The 22,538-nt window shown below is 42.2% G+C and overlaps 1 protein-coding gene across 1 annotated transcript in view; it reads right to left on the bottom strand.

Annotated features, from left to right (window-relative positions):
* Window positions 1-22,538, bottom strand: part of Tmtc2 (transmembrane O-mannosyltransferase targeting cadherins 2) — a 411,806-nt gene that overhangs the window by 227,282 nt on the left and 161,986 nt on the right. Inside the window, exon 2 of the mRNA XM_059245620.1 lies at window positions 20,552-21,122. Within this exon, the coding sequence (XP_059101603.1) occupies window positions 20,552-21,122 (571 nt within the window). The remainder of the gene's footprint in view (window positions 1-20,551; window positions 21,123-22,538) is intronic.

The following is a 22,538-nucleotide window of genomic DNA, read 5'->3' as shown; positions in this document are numbered from 1 at the left end:
GGGCACCAAGAAATCAAGGCCCTCTACATCAACAGGATCCACACGCATATGAACTCAGAGACTGAGGTGGCATGTACAGGGTTTGCATGGGTCTGCACCTGCCGGGGTCCTAGAGCTGAAAGGAGAAGAGGGCACATGCCCTCATCCCCAACTCGGAAGCCATCTCCAATCAATAACCACCTGCAAATGAAAATTTAGTTTTCTTCCACAGAGTCTCCATGGGAAACAAACCACTTCTAAGGAAAGGCTGCCCGCCCAGGAGCAGATGGCCAACAGAAAGGAACTCAATGGCATCTTTGGAGGCTCCTTGTCTTATAATGTTCTGTCATGGCTATTCCTTTTCTATTTTTTTTAGTCTTATTGTTTTTATTTTCATATATCTTTTTACCCTACCCTACCTTTGAGTTACACATCATGGCTTCCAGTGTAGTGTTTTTTATGGGATTCCGGAGTGGGCACACAAGTGACTCTCTGACGTGTGCCCTCTCTTGGGCTCTTTTCCTTCTGTTTGTCCAATTCTGATGTGTTAGTTTTTGTTTTATCTTATATTTTATTATTTTACCATAGGAGCCCGCTTGTTTTCTAATGAGAGACAGAAAGGGGGTAGATCTGGATGGGAGGGGAGGTGGGGGAAGCGTGGAGGAGTAGACGAAGGGGAAACCATAATCAGGATACATTATGTGAGGGAAAACATCTATTTTCAACAGAACGAAGGAAGGACGGAAGGGAAGGGAAAAGAGGGGAAGAGAAGGGAGGGGGAGAGAAGGGAAGGGAGGGGAGGGGAGGGAATGGAAGGGGAGGGGAAGAAAGAACACAAATTGCTATTGCAGAGGTGAGTTCAGACAGATCACAATTGCCTATAACTCACAAACGCATTTATACACACAGATGCACACATGCACACAATTAAAAATAAAGTAAATCTTTTAAAAAGTATTATTTACAAACCATACCACATAGGGTTCTCCATGGCACACACATTTGCATCTCAACACTGCTATAATATTGTGGGAAGAGATGAGAATGGCATTTCAGAGAGATAAGGATGGGGAATCACTGTCCAGCCCATCGAGCCAAAATAGCAAACTCCAGGTAAAGTGGAACACTGTCTGTGGGGGCCCACAAAGGTTTCCTAGTGAGATCTGAGCTTGCTTTACCCAGCAGGGCTGCATTGAGGGATGACTTGACCAGGTGTGTGATTACCAGGTGATTGGAAGGGCCTGCACTTGGCTAAGGGGAGAACTTTTGCCCCACCCCTTTGCATTCCTATAAAAAGCCCTTCAGAAGGGGCTGGTGGATATTGATCCAGGCCCTCCTGTGGCGATCCTGTGTTTCTATCTGTTTCACTCCCCACTATATTTCTATCTAACGTTTCTTATCCCTTTTTCCCACCCTGGGAAAAAGTGGAAGCTGGCTTCCCACATCTGTCTCAAATATATAAGTTGGAGAGGAAAGGAAGCAAACATTAGAAGTTGATTTCTGGCTCCTATGTGGGGACATACACCCATGTTCATAGATTTGAACACATATGTGCATACATATGTATAAACTACACACACAAGAAAGCATGTAACAAATCAGTGATATGAGGCATTTAATGTTAAAAAAAAAGTCATCAAATCCAAATAAGTACTAATTAAAAATAAAATTAGGAGTGACGGTGCATGCTTTTAACCCCAACATTTGAAAGGCAAAGGCAGAAGAGTCATTGTGAGTTTGAAGCCAGGCTGGTCTATATATTGAAGTCAAGGAAGGCTAGTATTACGTAGGAGATCCTGTCTGCCCCCTCCCCAACACACACATACACACCACAAGCTCAGATGAGATGTTTAGATGGCATGAAGGCTCTCCTCTAATCATTTGTATTTTTCTAGCACTTTATATGGGTTTTGTCAGCACATAGTGCAGAGTAAATAGCAGTTACTGTAGATAGGCACACAGTTACTATCTATTACACGTAGGTGTTGGGATAAAATACTACCCACCTTTACATTTTCAGCACCCATAAAATAATCTGTTGCTTGTGGAGGAAAAGACTATTTATATTTAAATGTAATATAGGCAAATGGCATTGATCCCAATGCCTAATGAAAAAAGGATTTTTTTTTCATGATACCATTTAGATTCTCCATTTTCACTAAAAATTGTACAAGAACAATGCAATAGAAAGACTATGCACTTGGGGGGTGAAATTTTTGCATGGAACCCTTCTTCACTGTGCAAGATCTGTGAATTTGTGAACAAATTATTTCACACCAATAAGGTTCTGATCTCTCTCCCTATCTGGGCATTAGGTAGACAAAATATATTCTAACACAATGTAACACAGGAGATACCTTGCACACAGTGAGTCTAATGGGGGTTTTATTATTGCAGTCAGCTCTGTATATATGCAAATGAGCGCTAATGAATTGAGAAGGGTTACTTCTCTTCCTTTATAAACAATACAGATGTTAGTACCTCCGCTGCGAAGATTATACTGCCGAGTGCAAGGGAATCGAAGACTACAAATTATCCTGTCCAAGAATCAGAAACTTCACACTGCTGCTTTGACAACTTCAATTCAGCATTTTCTTCCCGCAGCCAGGACCATTTTCCAAATGGGACATCCACGTTCTTTCACCTTTCTTGCGATTTTACCTCGAAAACACATTCATTTGGAACCAGTCTCGTGTTTTACAGATGTAAAGAAATTAATGTCACACACTGTGATCAAAGACACTTTATAACTCATTAAGTGTCAACGTTGTGGAAATTATTGATGTAAAGGTGTGTTACACTTCTTTATGCTGCATTTGTTTAATGATGTTAAGAATTTGTTTAATCATGTAAAGATGTGTTGCTGTTTTGCCTTGCCTGCCTAAGGCACCCGATTGGTCTAGCAAAAAGCTGAATGGCCAGTAGCTAGGCAGGAGAGGGATAGGCGGGGCTGGCGGACAGATAGAATAAGTAGGGGGAGGAATCTAGGCTCAAGAGAGGAAAGAAGAGAATAAGGAGAAAGGGAAGGAGGGACATGCCATGGACCAGAAGCCACCACGCAGCCACCAGGCAGCCAAACATGAGAAGCAGTGAAACAAGGATATACAGAAGGAAAGAAAGGGAAAAGCCCTGAGGCAAAAATGTAGATAAAGAGAAACAGGTTGAGTTATAACAGCTAGCCAGAAACTAAGCAAAGAGCATCCATAACTAATAAGAAGTCTATAGTGGGTAGCTGTTCCAGCTTTGACCTTGAAGTACTACCCCTAGTGAAGCTTCTGGTAACTGCCACACCTACCTATAACCTGCCCCTGGGATGGTACCATGATGGGAGCCCTTAAGACCCAAGATCTGGATGTGCTGGCCCTCTTGGTTCCTCGTGATCCTGGATGTTGGATGGTAGACCGAGCAGAGTTCTCCAGAGAATCCCACTGGACTGCACTTCACTTCTCCGGGATCCTGTAACTAACCCCTTTACTGGCTGTAAGTTACCCCCAAATAAACCTCCTTTATAATTACGTGGAGTTGCCTTGATAATCCCCACAATAGAAGTCTCCATGTCATGATTTGGGAGCTGGTTAGTGGTGCAAAAGAAAGCCTGTTACAGGTCAAGAGGTGGCATTTTAAAAATCCCCACTGCATCCCTGGAGTTGTAAGTTACAGCATGAAAACAAACACACTTTCCGTAACGCATATTGAGTATACTTTAAATTTTCAGCCCTGTGAGTTTGTGTATATGGAAAGGAAAGAAGAGAGACAGCCTACTATCAAATAATTATTTCTGGACCAATCTGCATCTCAGCATCATCCCTGAAAGAGATCTGTATTGTCGGGGGTAAGAACTAAGTCAAATAATTTAAAAAAAAAAAAAAAAAAGAATTAGAATGAAAAGTATGCTTTGTGTCGAGTCCACAACAGCTACTGCATAAATACACCATCTGCAAGTGGGTTTAAATCAAGCTGGAGCACCAAAAGCAGCTGAGACTCCAGTGCAGCTAATGTGGGAAGGAAAAACCAGGAGCCAAGAAGAAATAAACAAGAACAAGCCATAACTAACAACTCAACTTCAGACGGATGCTTGGAGTTACCAGTACCATAAAGGGACCTACAAGAAAGTTTTTTGTGGGTTTCATTTTATGATTTTTTTTTTAAATGGCAGCATTGCAATTAGTGATGAACTAAAATGATAAATGATGGCTACATGGAGTTTTGTTAACTCATCTCAAATCTAGCTGAAGTCCAACTGGCTGGTTGGAAACTTCCATAGTAACGAGTCTTTAAATATTAAAAGGAGAAGAGGGAAGAGGTCCGGCAACAAAAGCACTAGCTAGACCCGAATGGGACGTGAAGATTATTCACTGTCTCTACTTTTAGCTTCTCAAGTACCAACCTTCTGTGAACCCAAATCTATCAACAGAGGGGGTGACAGATAGAGGGATAGGTTTTAATATTCCTCTCCTGTCACCAAACCTTTTGTTTTACTGAAAACTATGTTAAATTCATAATATTAAGTGGGAGTCTCACTGTCCATAAGTGGTTCTGAATATCGCCATCAAACGGACCAAGAGCCTTTAAGTTTTTCTATCAGGTCACCACCAGAACTCTGTCCGACCTTTAAAAACCAAACAAAAATTAAACAGACCAAATTTTCTTATTCAGTAGCATCCTGTTTCATGCCGCAATTTCTAGTTTAAAACAGTTTACCCAGAAATGGCTGGTGACCATTCAAATGTGATAAAACCAAAGAAAATTCATGACGAATCCTGAAGTTTTTTTTCTAAAAACACAGTCATCCCTACATCATCTTCACATAATCATGTCAATTAAATAAAAATTTTAAATAATGAATTTCCTGAACCTCCTAGGTTCATAGCAAGGCAAAATTGGTGAAATTTAAGTTCCTGTGAAAGGAATTTCATCTGAATAGTATAACATTTTTAAGGTGCCCAGTGTATTTCGAGAAATTTTCTGGCAGCTAGAAAAATACCATCACTCTGTAAACCAATGTTTCTGCCTTCCAAGCCCTCCCTGCGAGATGGCGAAATCAAGTCCAAGACTGAGCAATAGCAACAAAACGCAACTTTCGAAGCTTCAGTGAAAAGGTTTGTTATAACAGAGAGTCTGGAGTCAGCGGCAACAACACAACCGGGCAGGTTGGGATGAAAAAGAGCAGAAAAGAGATTAGCATTCACCTCCAGGTGAGAACACTACTTCTTTCCCTCAAAAGAATGAGACATGAAGGCTGCGAGCTCCTGCAACCACCGAACTAATCTTCCTTCCTATAAACCTGGCTAAAAGGAAAATATAGAGGAAAGAGGATGGAGGGGGTGGGGAGAACAGGAAAGCCTGGCTCCCTTTCAGACACAGAAGCAACAGCACCCTCCTGAGCCCGAAGGGGAAAAAATCAGGCTACCAAATTGTGAGATATGGACAAGACATTCACAGCCGAGGGAAATTAAGCATTGGCACTGACATGTATACTTATTTTCAGTCAAAAATAAAGATCAGCTGTCAAATGATGCTGTTCAGAAGGATCTTTGAAAGGTGCTTTCTTTTCATAGAGCAAGTTTTCCATTCTAGTTTCCTATGAGTTCAGCACCCATCCCAATAACTAGTCTAATGTGGTTCAAAAACGGCCACAGCCACATGTATCAACTGCTCCCTAAAATAACAGATAAAGCATCCATAAATACAAAGATGTTGGGGAAATGACATCTATTCCATTAGTGACCTGTGTGCATGTGTGTGATATGCATGCATGCGTTTGCATGTGTGCCCCCTCATTCATGAATGGACTTCTGGAAGACTGTAGTGAGTAGCCATTCCAGCTTTGATCTGGAAGTTCCAACCCCCATTGAGACTTCAGCAACTGTCACACCTACAAGGCGGGGCCAAGGGAGGCACCTGGAGACTGGAGAGCTGGATCTGTGGACTCATGCTCGGTTCCGGGACCCTGGACGGGAGAGGTGGACCAAGCAGAGCTCCAGAGACCACCACTGGACTACGATACACCAGACCCTGCGACCTACCTATCCCTTAATTTGTAAGTTACGCCATTAAATAAATCTCCTTTTAACTACGTGGAGTGGCCTTAATAATTCCACCAATAAAGACAGAGTTAACGCTGGGTGTGTTACTCTGTTGTTCACCCCTTACTTTTCTGAGAAAGTATGTCTCACTGAACCTGGTGTTTGTTGACTGAGCTAGACTGGATGGCCAGCAAGTACCTGATAGCTATCACGATGCTCCTCAACACTAGGCTTGCAGTGGTTTACAATCTTCACAGGTACTAGGAATCCAAATCCAGGTCCTGCTCTTTGTGTGGCCAACACTGTACCCATGAGCCATCCTCTTGTCCCTATGATTAGTTACTTTTGACCACCATGACAGAATGACTGACAGATGTAGCATCAAGGAAGAATGTGCTTTGCTTCACAGTTTCAGGAGATAGAGTGGTTTGACTAAAAATGGCCCCCTGGGCTTATATATTTGAATGCTTAGTCACCAAGAAGTAGAACTACTTGAGAAGGATCAGGAGGTGTGGTCTTGTTGAGAGAAGTGTATCTGTGGGGGTGGGCTTCGAGGTGTCAAAAGACCATACCCAGCTCAGAGTATCTTTCCCTCTTCCTCCCCTTCTCTCTCCCCTCCCCCTCCTTCTCCCTGACTGTTGCCCATGGAGCAGGATGTAGTGCTCAGCTACTTCTCCAGCATCATGCTTGCCTGTATTCTGTCATAATGATAATGTACTAACCCTCTGACACTATAAGCAAGCCCCCAATTCAATGTTTTCTTTTACAAGAGTTGCTTTGGCCATGGCATATTTCACAGCAATAGAACAGTGCCTAAAACAGGGTTTTCGGTACATTATGGTAGGGATGGCATTGTAGTCTGGCCATGTAGCAGATGCTGATGGCATTGTGGTTGTAGGAGGACAGACCTGGGTTGGCAGTGCAACTCTCAAACTCAGGGGGTAGGAGTAGGAGGATCAGGAGCTCAGGTCAGCTTCATTGACATTGGGTGTTGGAGGTGAACCTAAACTACATGAGATCTTAGCAGCTCATGAAACAAACAAACAAAAAAAAAAAAAAAAGAAAAGAAAAGAAAACACAAAACAGAAGCAGGACCTGTGTGACCCTCAAAGACTCACCCTCACAGTGTCACCTTCCCCAATCAGACCCTCAAAGGCTCACCCTCAGGATCTCACCTTTCCCAATCAGACCCACATGGCTCGCCCTAAGGTCTCATCTTCCAAAATCTTCCAAAATCACACTCTAACACTCTGACTCATAACAGTCACATCCCTTTCTAAAAACAGGGTTCAAGATGGATCTTTATCACACTATGTCATGAAAATAAATTATACACAATGGGCAAATAAACTGGGATATTTTTGCCTGTCTCTTCAAACTAGGAACACTAAACATTCCACATAATTTGGACTTTTTCATTTTAGTAGAACGTATGGAAATGGACTCATAAAACTCCAACATAAGCTGTGTGTAAGCTGACCACATTACGAAGTTTTTATTCTTGTAGTTTCCTCTCTCGGAATGCACAACCCAACATGTACATCCCCACACACATATTCCACAACAGAAGTACCTCCAGGTAGCTCTACAATAAAAACAAAGAAACTGTTCTCCAATAGTTGGACTATTAATACTAATTCAATACTAATAATTAGTCCAATACTAATATAAATTCACAAAATTAAAGCATTTTTATGTTTTTACTTCTTAAGTAAAAAAAAAAATTACTTTTTTGATTTTGTGGTTGTTTTCTTTTCTTGTTTTTCTTGTTGTTGTTGTTGGCTCTTTGAGAATGTGTCTGTCTCTGTGGCTCAAGCTGCTTCAAACGTCCAATGACCCTCCCAAGAGGCAGGATCAGAGTCACGCAGCACTAAACCAACCAAATGGACACAAATCCTCTCTTGACTTTAATGAGTACTTTTCTTAACTTTCAGAATTGATACTTCATGCCGCAGAAGTCTCCACATATCTGTAGCTGGAAATGTGCATTCTGTGTAGCCACAGATAAAGGAAATTTGGGGGTGTTTTTCTGTGTCTTCACTTACTGAAAACTCACTCTGCCTTCATTTTTGTTTCCCCTTCATTTCCCCCCATGTTCTTGTTGTTTTCTTTGGAACTTAAAAATATGAAAATGAAAACCAGGTAACCAAACATAGATGCCACGGATTCTCTACCTATCAAAGGCGCTCATGATAATTGCCACAGCTGATTTTCCTGACGTGAATAAACATGTAGAGACGGGGTGTGTTGGGTGGGGGGAATGTCCTTTGGAACGGAAACACTGACTTCACTAATCAAGGCTATAATTACTGAAGAAACACGAATTAAACTCTGAATTCATGCTATTTTACTGGATGCATGAGTTATAATCAGATCAACAGAGCATAGGGGAGCCATCTGGCCACTGCGGCATTGCAAAGACACATGGAGAGCAAGGGCACACTGACCTTCCTGCCACCACACCATCGCACACATTGGCACTACAAGGTTCTGTTTTTCCCTTCTGATTTCTCATTATCCTTTCTGAAGAAAGGACACTCCGATCAATAGGCTCAAAACCAGGATGCCTACAGAAAAAATAAAACTATAACCCTCTCCATTATGTCAGATACCATACAGAGCCTAACTATTAATACATTTGATATAATAGTCTTATCAGCTCCTCCCATCAGACCTTGTAAGGACTCTCTAATATATTCATGGCTCTAGCTTTCTATGGCTCAGATTTTACTTGCGAAATCAACATTAAATTAGCATTTTCATTGTTCTGGGCATCTACTAGGTAATGACAATGGATTTCAAATTTCTGTAAAGCACATCTTTTTCCGTGAAACTGACAGTCCTAAGTACGAGTAACCTGATAATCATGATATCCTCGTCAGTCAATTTGATTCCTCTGAGGCAGCAGGTTATGGAAAACGGAGCTGAATGATGTAATATGCATCCCAGGCAGAGTGTTAGGAGAGCAGCAAATAGGATTTCAATGAGATTCATTATTTATTCATCACAAGATCCAATTTGGGTGTCATTTTCACTGCATACTTAACTGGTTGAAATTCAGTGCTGATAGAGTATTTATTCTGCCATGTAAAAAAAAGGATGCTTTCAATGTTTTCTTTTTTTCTCTATCTTCCTCTTTGAAAGAGTTCAAAACAAAGAGAGATTTTTGTGCCTCATGGCCATTCATAAGCATATCTGAACTCTTGTTTGGCAAAGCTAGAAGAACAGACCCAGGAGAAAGCCCTTAAGGACACCCTGTTTTTCTCATTAGGAGTGTAGAACAATATGCCAAATATTCAGTAAAAAGAAAATAATACTTGTGGTCAGAAAAAAATGGTTTTATAATGTTGAAGAATGAGGTATATGCTATTATGGGACACTCACTGAATAAATAGCAACCTCAGCTCCTGAGTCTGCTTCTCAGTCTCATCAGAACTCTTCCTTGAGTTTAGAGAAAACACAGCCCACAGGCAAAATCGAAGTTGCTCGTCCTAGACTCCTTCTGTGGATTGACCGAAGTTCACATGCAGGCAAAAATCATAACGTGTCTACCTACATTTGGGGAACAACAGCATGTCTTAAAATGCCCACTTTCATCACACATGCTAGGTCTTAACTCCTTTCTTTAGTCCTTTTCCTTTGTAAATATCACGCGCCCTGGCTCCCAAAACACTCCTCAAGTGTTCCCGTGATTTTTCCTCTGTACATTGCTCACACTGAGCCCTCCTCTCTGGCTCACTTCTCCAACATGAAATGCTTACTTCTAACTATTTCCTGAATGTCTGCTCACATATCTCCTCTCTAGAAGGTATATTTTTGGTCAGAAAGCAACTTTCTCTTCTTACATATTCCCCTCTAACTCCTAATCTTCATGCATACCACCACCCTGTTCATTTACATCCTCTCCTTCTAACCACACACTATTCTTCAAAGTCCTTAAAGGCAGACGCTCTCAGGGCATCGTTCTATTCCCGCATCATCAAACATACTGCCTGGTACATAGACGAAATCCCCTTTCATAAGTAACTTGTGAATATGTTCTGTTCCGAGGATTAAGATTTAATGGAAGCATTAGAGAACATTGCAAAGGTAGTCACTTCCCAAATTTAAATTATTCAACCTGAATCTCAATGGCATCTGGCATGCAGAATCATGTCAGCTGAGCAAAGGAGCCCACCTGCAGGAATGAAATGCCTTCTTGATCTCTGACTTTCTGAATTGTAAACTATTTATGAACCTTGACCTTATTTGTAGTATTATCTGGTTAGCAGTGTTGGCAGCTGTTAAAGTTTTAGAGTGCCACAGGTCATGAATATTAAATGCAACAAAAAGGATACTGGGAGAAAATCCAAGTTCATTTGTAAGTGCATGACAAATAGCCCTACAGCTTCAGTAAGGCTAGGAAACCCTGTGTCAAGATGCGGATATCTTGCTGTATCTGGATTCCCACAAGGTCAAGTGTAAGGGAGTGAAGGGGAAAGAAAATCACAGTGTGGAGTAGTGCTTCAAGTAGAGTTCACAGATGTTGATTGAGAAAAATCAAAAACAGCCGTGATTTCACATTTCATTCAGTACAGTTGAGATGAGGGTCCCAACTTAAAACCACAATCCAGTAGATATACATAAGGGACAGCGCTAGGAATGGGAATAGATCCTACTGACGTCATCCCCCAGCAGCTAATCAAATAAAGAAGCACATGTAGCCTCAATATGCAAACACCTGCAGGTTCTGCACTTCCAGTTTTCTATTCTTCTATTAACCAAATGAAATGGTCAGATGTGCAGAACAGCATTTAACACACGAAGTGTCCGGGTGGTAATGCACCCAGATCCTTTAATGGAACACAAACTCCTTTAGGGATCTTTCTCACGATAAACCTTAAATTCCTGGCAATGAGGGTCATTTGTCAGATTTATCCTCAACATACATCCAAAGCTTAGGTTAAAACTAAGACAAAGATAAAGCTCATACACCATGGACAACCTCAGTAATACACATGCTCTTTGGCATTAAAAACAAAACAAAACAAAAAATCCTCACTTCTAAAAACGACTTATTTTTCCAGTGTCAGTAGCTCCCATTTTCCCATATAATAGCTTAGCCTTTTATCTTTTAGTGTATGTGAAATACAGACACAAATTTAATTTAAAGATATTGTCCATTTTGGAAAGAAATATTGCAAAACGAAACTAGCCATGTGTCACAGTTAGGATTTCTACGGGTGTGATAAAGCACCATAACCAAACAGCACATTGGGGAGGAAAGGGGTTATTCAGCTTAGGCTTCCACTCTGTAGCTTATCACTGAAGTAAGCCAGGACAGGAATGCAAGCAGAAGGCAGGAGTTGATGCAAAGGCCATGTACTGGACCTGCTGGCTGGCTTGCTCTCCATGCCTTCCTCAGTTTGCTTTCTTAAAGAAACAAGGACCACCAGCCCAGGGATGACCCCACCCATAATGGGCTGGGCCCTCTCACATCAATCACTAACTAAGAAAATGATCTACAGGCTTGCCTACAGCTGAGTCCTATGGGGACAATTTCTCAAATGGGGCTCCCTCCTCTTAGATGACTCCAGCCTGTGTCAAGTTGACATAAAATTAGCCAACACACCATGTTTTAAAAAAATTCTTTAAAAAGCAACCGAATTGGTTTCATTCTCCCAAATTATCTCAGGCTAGTATTAGAATTCCTACATCGGAATGTAGGATGCAGAGATCCACAGCCAAACACCAGGCAGAGCTCCAGGAGTCCAGTCAAAGAGAGACAAGAGGGATTCTCTGAGCAAGTACACCAAGATAATGATGGGGAAACCTGCAGAGACGACCAAACCAAACTAGTGGGAACTCATGAAAGTTGGATCAATGGCTGTGGAGCCTGCATGGGACTGGGCTAGGCCCTAGCATGGTGAGACAGTTGTATAGCCTGATTTACTTGGGGGCCCCCTGGTGGTAGGATCAGAATCCATCCATCCCTGGTGCATGAGCAGGCTTTTTGGAGCCCACTACCTAAGAGGGGACACCTTGCAAAGCCTTGAGGCAGGGGGAGGGACTTGGACTTGCCTCTACTGGATGTGCTTCTCCATGGGAGGCCTTGCCGGCTTGTGGGAAGGAGTCGGGGGTGGGTTGGGAGGCGGAGGCTGGGGGGTAAAAGGAAGGAAGAGGGGGATCTTTGGTATGTAAAATGAATGGAAAAAATTTTCTTAATAAAAAAAGAATTCCTACATTGAGTTTTGATTCGAGGACCCCTTTTATGTATTGCTTTCATATTTTCCACCTGTCACTAAGTGGTGACGAAGTTAATGATGAGACAAAGGATGTTTCCACATTAACACAGTTCAAAGATGTAAAAGATGAGATCTACATGAGCAAACTGGGGGTGAGAGGGGGTAATGGAGGGCAAGGGTCAGGGGAAAGCAAGCTTAGGGGAGTGGGAGGTCCCAGCTGGATCAGAGAAAGAGTGGGAGAACAAGGAAAGAGACACCATGATAAACGAAGACCCCATGGGAATAGGAAAAAGCCAAGTGCTAGAGAGGTCCACAGAAATCCACAAAGATATCTCCACAATAGACTACTGGCAATGGTCGAGAGACAGCCTGAACTGACCTACTCTGGTGATAGGATAGCCAAACACCCTGTCATGATAGAACTCTCATCCAGTGACTGGTGAAAGCAGATGCAGAGATCCACAGCCAAACCTCAGGTGGAGCTACAGGAGTCCAACTGGCGAGAGAGAAAGAAGGGATTATATGAGCAAGAGATATTGAGACCATGATTGGAAAAAGCACAAGGACAAATAGCCAAACTAGCAGAAACACATGAATTGTGAACCAATAGCTGAGGAGCCCCCAACTGGATCAGGTCTCTGGATAAGTGAGACAGTTGACAAGCTTGAACTGTTTAGGAGGCCCCCAGGCAGTGGGACCAGGACCTGTCCTTGGTGCATGAGCTGGCTTTTTGGAACCTAGGGCCTATGCTGGGACACTCTGCTCAGCCTTGGTGAAGGGAGGAGGAGACTGGATCTGCCTCAACTGAATCTACCAGGCTGGGCTGACTCCCTAGAGGAGATCTTGCCTTGGAGGAGGTGGGAATGGGGGGTAGATTAGGGGGGAAGTCTGAGGGAGGGAGGAAGGAGGGCAGGGGGATCCGTGGCTGATATTGGGGGTGAAAACCTGCTAGATCAGAGAGGCCAAGAAGCAACCAGCTGAGCATCATTTTTGGCTAGAGACCCAGCAAGAGGGCATCACTCCAGCTGTCCCAAAGCAAAAGACCATGAAGCTCCAAGTTCTTTGCTACTCTTTCCTGTGCAGCTCTCTATCAATCTTCCTGTATTCTCCATAATCTCTATGGCTAGTTCCTGTCAACTAGCTGGTGGCTCTGGCCCCTGATCCAAGGTTGATTTTATTAACACAGTCTTGGGGTTTCACAGTGTGATCAAATATCCCACAACAAATGCAGGATATGAGAAAGGTTGCTTCTGCTGATTTTTTTTATTTACCATATACCTCTTAGAATTATGGGAGGCTTTAAAAACAAATAATAGGCAGATAAAAGTCTAGTATTCATTTGCATGGTCAGTTTGAGCATATTTCAAGGTCCTTTGCCATTTATTTTTGAACACATAAAACTAAGTAAGTGACAGGAACGCAGTGGAACGCTAAAATAGCCATTGGGTGAGTGGTCAAGAAAATATGTTTTTTTCTGGAATGAATAGCTTCTACTCTTTTATTCCATTCCCACCAATGTAGGAATGGAATCCTCATTGTGTAAAAGTCAGTGTATACACAAATTAACTTCAACATCTCAGGAAAATACTTCAAAAGGTGAGGTTTAAGTGTGAATTACATTATTAGCTGTGTGCCTACTATGTGCCCAGGTGTGTAACATGGGCACAGGGCTAACATAGTAGGTTCATAAAACAGAACCCCACTGCTGACAGCTAAAAATGACCTTTGTTCTTCAACATTTCTGCACATTTTATATCTAATATCTTAGAACAATTCCTTCTAACTACTGAATAAACTATAGTTTGTTGGTATTCAGCCATATTATTTCATAAATCGCATTAGTTCTCTTGGTAAGCATTTGTTAAATAGTTTAAATGTGTTAACATTTTTAGTGCAGTAAGAACAGTGCCTGGCAGGTGGAAATATTAGGTGGAAATAAATTTGTTAGACACTAACTACTATCTACTATATGCCAAGTACTTACACAATTAAATGTGATATAGCTTTTGCAAAACTGCAAAAACCACATACATGATATGGACAGGCAACCTGTGTATAGCAAATTTTGCAGTCAAAATGAACAAACTCAGCTATATCAAATATTTTTGTTTGACTCAAACAGCATTTGTATTTTATTCATTAGGAAGAGAGTATGTATGTGGCGTGTGTATCTGCACATGTGTGCACATTGAGGCCAACAGACAACCTCAGGCAACATTTTCCAGGAGTCCTCTACCATGTTCCTTGAGACAGGGTCATTCACTGGCCTGGAGCTTGCAAAGTAAGCTAGGCTAGATGACCACAGGAATCCATCTATCTCCACTCACCCTGCACTATGATCATAAGTGTATGGTACCATGCCCAGCTTTCAAAACATGCATACATCCTCATCACTTGAACACCTCAGCCTTCTTCCTGGCCTACCATTTGTTTTTAAAAGTAAACAATATCAAATGTAACATTAGATGTCACAGAAAATATTTAAGATTTCTTTCTTCTTAAAAAAAAACAAAAAAAACCTTAGGCTCTGCCAAATAGAAACCCAAGTGTGTTCTTTTTGGAATAATGAAGGTACAGAGGAATAACAGTGGCAGAATATGATGCTGAATTTATCTGGTAGATATTTGGGGGCCACGGAAGGATTTGGATATGAATTACAGAAACAAACAAACAACAAAAAAACAAACGTCAATCTTGCTGATTCAAACAATCCCACGCTTTATGAAGACAGCCCTTTTCAGATTTGGATATTTGACTATTTATCTAGTTTGTAGTATAGAATTGAACATGTATTTATGTTTAATACTTTAATAGGGCAAAGATGCATACATTTTTGGGGCAAACCACATGACTGTGATGTAGAGTTAGCTGGTAAGATATTAAAAAATGATTATTCTTCTGGATGAAAAGGATCCTGCAGGCATATCCTGTGGCCCATGGACTGTATGCTATTTCAGACAGTTATATATATGTTCAATATAAAATTACAAACTTATTTAAAAACTTACATGTTTTTATTGTATTGTTCTAGAACATGATTTCTGTTGATGTTTCAATGTCAAAAAGTTGGGCAGGCCTGTAATCCATTTGTATCATTTCCTTCAAAACACTTTCTTCTTGGGAAGCATAGAATACTCATCTCAGGGTTATAATTTTCCATGGCCTCCTCATATAATCTATGCCCATATTTGCAAAGCTCACAGTCATGAGACTCTAGTTGACAAGGTGTGTTTTTGTCAGCCTACTACAGCTTGAGTGGATTGCTGACATCATATCCCATCAAACCCTAGCAGGAGCCTTAAGGGTAAGACAAAAAAAATGACAATGTCTACCACTGTTACTTATTTTTTCCTCAGCTGATATATTAGATGCCTTCTGAAAGTGGACACCCCAGCTCACACTGAACACCTCAAAGTTCACTGCAACTACTCTAAAAAACAGAAACTGACTCACCTACCAGAGGAGGCAGTGGATCAAGGAACAAGGCCAAGGTTACTTGTTGCTTGTGAGCACAGATGGGGTATCATTTCCCTCTTAGGGTGCTGCCAGTCACCTGACTTTGCACTTCTTTGCTCATTTTCTGCCTTCCTCTACAGTGCAGAGGTCACTAGACAGCCTCAGAACTATGCATTCTAATCCTAGTGTGTATCATTTTCTGGGTGTCTGTAGAACCAGCCTGCCTCCACTTTAGGCTTAAAAGTCATCTTATAGGAAAGACAAACTAGGTTCACTCCTGTTTCTCAAGGAATGGGTTATGCCCCCCCATCCCGTATAACCTTAACTACAAGTGTTTCTGTACTGCCTGTTCCAGGAATAGCAATGGTGGTGTCTTTGTTTCAAAAAGTTGTTTATGACCATCTTGCAACCCTACCTTTGTTCCAAAGGGTTATAGGACCACCTATGAACACCTTGTTAAGACTGCCTTGTTATGCCAACCCCAACCATGTCTTGTTTCAGGGGTCCCTGTAAGGCTAACTTGTGCTTACATTCTGCTCCTGTAAATCCATCTATTTTTGCCCACCAAATCCCCCATTTGGAACGCCCCCCTACCCCTGAGTTATAAAAGCCTTGTCTACCTTATATGCTGACTTTTTGAACTCCATCTTAAGGAGAGGCAGCCATGTGCATGAGGCTTACTTTAATTAATGGCTTGCTTTGATCATTTTGGCCATTAGGATTTGGGTCGGTGGTCTTTCTCCTCCCATCTTTGGGATTAGCAGTGACCTTCACCTCCACTGAAAATACAGGGGCATGGTAAAATCATCTCTGTTCTTCCTTGTAAATATAAAGAACCTAGTATCCCAAGGTCCACATTAGGGACACTGACGCCAAAGCTAAGAATGACAGAAAAAGCTTAAACAGAAAGAATTAAAAACAGTAACTCTAATCGGATAAAGGGTTTTTCTACCTCTGTCACTCCCACAGCTGGTGCCTGGCCTGGAAGCAAGGGTCAAGCGCAGTCCCAGTAAGTATTGCCAAGGAAGAGTCCTGGAAAGAACTGTGCCGACAAACACTGACTGACCAAAAGACCACAGTGAGGTGGAGTTGTGGGTTCAGATGCCAATTGCCTTACCTCTGGCTAGTTTAGCCTCCTGGATAAACCACCTCTGGATAGGAATTAACATCCTCTGTCTAGTCTAATTGATTAAAAAACAAAACAAAAACTATTTTGGACTCTATTAATTTAACAGACCAACAGCTCCCACCAACCCAAAAGCTAAACATTATCCTCAGACAGTATCAAAAGCCTACAGCAGAGATTCTCCTATCTTACTGTAACCCATGTCTAGTGTTTCCATCAGTCTATCAATAAAGCTTCTTGATTTATGGTTTTCTTTGTTTTGTTAATGTAAAAACTTCATGAAACTCCTTCCACATTGGAACACTGAATCTGGGGCAACTTAAATCCGTGTTCAACTATCTCCTCATTCCCTTTGAGGTGGGAGCTGCAACTTAGGGGTCCACAGTATGCATTTCAAAACAAGCCGGGACACTGAACCATCAAAACGAGGAAGTCCTTTTCCTAGACACGGGGCCTCACTCTCTAAGGAGCATCCCCATTACAGGCATTTCATGTCTCGTCAGCAGCAGTTGCATGATGTGAGGCTGCCAGAAGACATACAGAAAGCGCAGATGAATTCTAATGTCACATAAATAATTGTCTATGTATGTCACAGCTATTGTCCAGAATATTCTTAAGGTAAGGAGCTTCCTAGTAAACAACTGGACCCTTGAAAATATGCTAGGAAAACTTCTCCAAAGACAACTTTAAAGGTCCTAAAAACAAGTCCTGGGACCAGCCAGTGGTGGCGCATGCCTTTAGTGGCAGCACTTGGGAGGCAGAGGCCAGCCTGGTCTACAGAGGGAGATCCAGGACAGGCAGCAAAACTACACAGAGAAACCCTGTCTCGAAAAACAAACAAACAAACAAAAAAACAAAAAGCAAGTCCTACATTAACATATCAAAATAATGAGCCGGTGAATTGGAAATTCCACATAAGGAACCAGGGTGCTGCACAGGGCCACCAACTGGAGGTCTTAAAGGCTACAGCGCCTCTGTCCTCAAAGAGACACCCATCTCCATAAAGCCTAGGGTCAGGAAATGCCCTTGTTCTTTTTCAAATCCGGTGGAACAAGAAGGTTTGTTATTGCTGATGACATCATATTAGAAAAAAAAATCAGTCTCTGTGATGCTGTAAGAATTCAAAGGGATTTGAAATGGAGAGCTCCACTTGTAGACCGTATGTTGTTTTCTAGCATCGAAATCTAGGCAGAATTTTCCGTAAAGTGACAACACTGAATTGAAATCCCAAAAGAACTTCAAGAAGCCTGAATCCTTGAGCTCTAAGTGAAAAGGCCATGGTCTCCCTCTGACAATTAAGAATTAAGAATAGGGCTGAGGAGATGGCTCATTGGTTAAATGCACCTGCTGCTCAACCTTGAGGCCTGGCATTCAGGTCAGAGTTATGCCTGTAACTCCAGCTCCAGGGGACCCTACACTCTCCATGGGCCTCTGCAAAGTCACAGGCATGGGCACCCACCCAGATACAAACATATACATAAATACAATTAAAATCGTAAATAATAGTAATAATAAATAAATGCTTTGGATCTTCTCCCATCCGCGTTTCTCGTGTAATTCAATTTTAAGCAAAAGGGGACTTTAACTTCAGAGAGAAAAAAATAGGGAAATCTGTCAGCTTCTTCATAAGCATCTAAAACCGTAGTCTACTGCTTGTTGAGTGTGGTGGAGCAGCCTTCTAGTCCTGGCTACTCAGGAGGCTGAGGTGAGATGAGCCCACATAAAGCCTTGCTGGGCAATGCAGGAAGTCTCTCATCTCAATCAATCAATTTTGTAAATGTCCTCTCTCATGTCTAAATGAAAGGTGGGAGCCTGCCTGGAAGAGGTGACCTTTCTACACCATAGCGGGGTGTTTTTAAAACTTTCTGTTTACAATCAAACCAAAGGTGAGTTCCAAATGAAGGGGGGTAAAGAGATAGGAAGGAAGGCAGTTTCTCAAAGCCCCACCCCCGCCCCCAAAAGCTGCCCTTTATGGGAAATTTCTTGAACTGTGAGCCTTGACCTTCAAATGTGAGGGTTGCTACAAGCTTGGCAGGAGGTGAAAGTCTCCAAATGCAGAGTGGTCAAAAGTGTCTTCCACTTTATATACAGAAAAACAGGTGTTTCTGATGTTGCTGGCCTGTGTTATATCACTAGTATTGCACCTTGTGATTTCACTAGAGTCTTGTTCTCGGTCCACAACATACAAGCTTCATACTATGCAAACAAATACCACCCAATACATCCCAGCTCAAATTTGAGACCACGGTATGTAACTGCAGTGTGTTCACTGTACATCCAAAGTTTTATTGCTCTTTCAAAACTATAAGTTTTATTACAAAAAAACAACTGCTATAATTTTCCTACAGTCATTACTCATCACACTGATACCACCTGAGAATGCCTCTGGACCAGACTCTGTTAGAATGTTTGATTTTAGAAAACTGTCATCTGACTAGGCAGCAGTAGTGCCAAATGCTTTTAATCACATCACTTGTACTCGGGAGGCAGAGACAGGTGGATCTCTATGAGTTGGAGGCCAACCTGGTCTACAAAGTGAGTCCCAGGACAGCCAGGGCTGTTACACAGAGAAACCCTGTCTTGAAAAGCAAAAAAAAAAAAAACAAAACAAAACAAAACAAAAAAAACCAAAAAACTGTTGTCTAGGTTGAATTTCATTTTTAAAAATTAATTTTGGCATAGTATTAGAAGAGTCTATAACAATTCTTAAAGTATCCTTGAATATATCTCTGTCCTTGTGTGCTAAATATTTATATTGCGATCTTTACAGTGACTATAAATGCAACTTATTGATCAAGTCTGAAAAACTCTGAAGATGTTCTGTGCTCTATCATGTCTGATATTTAGCTGGAGACTTAACACTTTGTATAAAAATAAACTAGGACATCCATTTCATTCCTATGTGAAATCACTTACCTTAAATAAATGGTAAATTACCTGCAGTGAATGCTGCTTGCTGTGTCCATGTATTTACGTACCTGTTTACCCAGAGTCAAGTAAACAAGCTCCACTAGGAAAAAAAAAATCTGTCTCTTTAAGAATATGGGGATCCCCAAAATCCTGCCATAACCTTTGGAACAACATTATATTTGAATTCACTAAGGGAATACACAAACATTAAGCCCGGAAGCAAAGGTCTTAATTGGCCTCAAGGTAAAACTTATAATAACCGCACTGCGTTTTGCCTCGTCTATTCTTATCTACCGAAAACAAAGAAAAGGTGAACATGAGTCACTGTTTTAGCATCCGACTTCCCAGTGCCCTGCAAAGAGGGATGTTTTCAAAACTCAGGCAGTCTCAGATTAGCAGAAAAAACACAGGGTTTCCCCTCCATGGAATCCAGCATCTAGCTCCATCATCAGCTGTGTTATTTTTACAAATCCACATCACAGGCAATTACTGGATTATATTGAACTCGGCAAAAAAAAAAAAAAAAAAAAAAAAAAAAGTGAACGGAAACCAATAAAGATGAATACACTTTACAAGGCAAAAACTATTCTCCTGCCACCTTAGAAATTGTGGAAAGACGTTCAGAAACCTGAGGAATAAAACAAGCAGTGCTGGAAACCTTGCTTGGTTAGAGGAAGGTTAAAGGGGGCACTCTCCTGAAGGAAAGATCAAAAGGGCCTCATGTGAAATTCTGCTTGCAGAAGAACAAATCTGCCTTCTTAAAGGGTGGCAAAGGACCAAGCCTGTGGATGAGTCAGTAAGGCGATGCTCCAGAGGGGACAATCACTTACTTTGTAAATGGTAGGTAAGAGCTGCTTCATTTTCAGCCGGTGGAAGACAAAGACATCATAAACGGCCGACACCGCTAGGACAGTCACTCCTTGTTCCTTCCACAACATACTGCATCCTGCGCATAGTCCGGTCCCCAGGAACCAGCCCCAAGTCCTAGCCGAGTAGCCTCTCGTAGAACAGTGCTTAACGTAGCAGAGCAAGGAGAGGAGGAAAAAGAGACTCGCACCCACATCTGCCCGTCCCACGATGCCCGCCACGGCCTCCGTATGAATGGGGTGAGAAGCGAACATCAAGCCGGCCATGAACGTCCAGTATCCATCCCCGAGAAGGACCTTGGAGAAGCGTGTGAAGAGCCCGGTGACAGCCGCATGCAACAGGACGTTGACGAGATGGTAGCTCCAGGGATTCAGTCCTCCGATGGCATGGTTCAGTCGAAAGGAAAGAGTGCAGAGCGGCCGGTAGGACTTGTGGCTGCCACTGTGAGTTAGAAGAGTCCCCCAGAAATCATTGTAGAAAATGTGTGTCCATGGGGTTTCTGGGAGCAGGTCCTGATTCGTCTTGATAGCACGGCTGAAAAACAAAATACATTAAAAATCAAATGCAAAACATCTATTTAAAAAAAAAAAACGGCCGGGCGGTGGTGGCGCACGCCTTTAATCCCAGCACTCGGGAGGCAGAGCCAGGAGGATCTCTGTGAGTTCGAGGCCAGCCTGGGCTACCAAGTGAGTTCCAGGAGAGGCACAAAGCTACACAGAGAAACCCTGTCTCGAAAAACCAAAAAAAAAAATAAAATAAAATAAATAAATAAATAAATAAAAAAACGGACATCGACATTGATGAGATATTCCCAGTAAACAGAGGGTGAACCCAGATCATGCCCTTACTGCCTACTAAGGCTACAGTCAGGGCTCCTTTGCTATCCTGAGATGCTGGTCCTTGAAAAGCACAGCCTTTGAAGAACAAATGAATATAAGTGCTCCAACAGCGTTTTCAGCCTCCTGTGGCAGCTCCCAAACCATTGTTCTGACACCCTTGTGGAACTCTCCTAAAAACACAACCCTCAGGCTCCTGGTTAGCAGCTGCCTGCGACTCAGCCTTTTTAAGTTGGTCTGGATGCTGCTCCTGTATGGGATGCATCTAGATCCAGCATCAGCACCCCCTAAAAAGAAAGATAGGGACCAGGCCCTAGGGTAGTGCTTCTCATGCCCACACATCACGTGAGTACCAGGGTAAAAGACGGCTCTGATGAAGGAGGAGTGGAGAGAAGGCAGAGATGCCATACACTAATATGGTCATTGATTGTGTCCACGCTGCTGGTGTGTAGACCATAAAGGAGCTACGGTCAGGAGAGCTGGAGAGAGAGAAGACAGCTCTCTACCTACCTGGTGTTGCCTACCTGCCTTGATTTATACTACAGCCTTTCCCATCTCTGCATTCTCATAGGCACTGCTATCACTTGTAAAAATCATAATGACACTTCACTGCCACCTGACTTGAATGTATTTCCAGGATTCTATGCCTCACACTTCCACATACATGTCAAGAAGGAAGGGCCTACTGTTTCTTGGGTACTTGCTGTCTGTCAAGCACTCTGGTCTCCTCGGCTACATCTTCACATTTAAACTTAGGAACAACACTGACAAAATCTTGCTATTATCTGATATCTTTTTTCTGAATATTTTTATTTTAAATTAATTTAATTTTACTGTATAAAATTATCAGCCACAGATTCCCCTGTCCTCTCTCCTCCCACCCCCCAGCCTTCCCCCACAATTCCATCCCCCATTACCACCTCCTCCAAAGCAAGGTCTCCCCTGGGGAGTCAGCCCAGCCTGGTAGATTTAGTTGAGGCAGGTCCAGTCTCCTCCTCCCTGCATCAAGGCTGCGCAAACTGTCCCAGCATAGGCCCTAGGTTCCAAAGCATGCAAGGTCCTAGCTCATGCATCAAGGACATGTCCTGGTCCCACTGCCTGGGGGCCTCCCAAA

The sequence above is a fragment of the Peromyscus eremicus genome, chromosome 18, assembly GCF_949786415.1.
Source record: "Peromyscus eremicus chromosome 18, PerEre_H2_v1, whole genome shotgun sequence".
NCBI classification, from domain to species: Eukaryota; Metazoa; Chordata; class Mammalia; order Rodentia; family Cricetidae; genus Peromyscus; species Peromyscus eremicus.
Note: the sequence above shows the minus strand (reverse complement) of the source record. Positions and strands in the feature narration are given on the sequence as shown.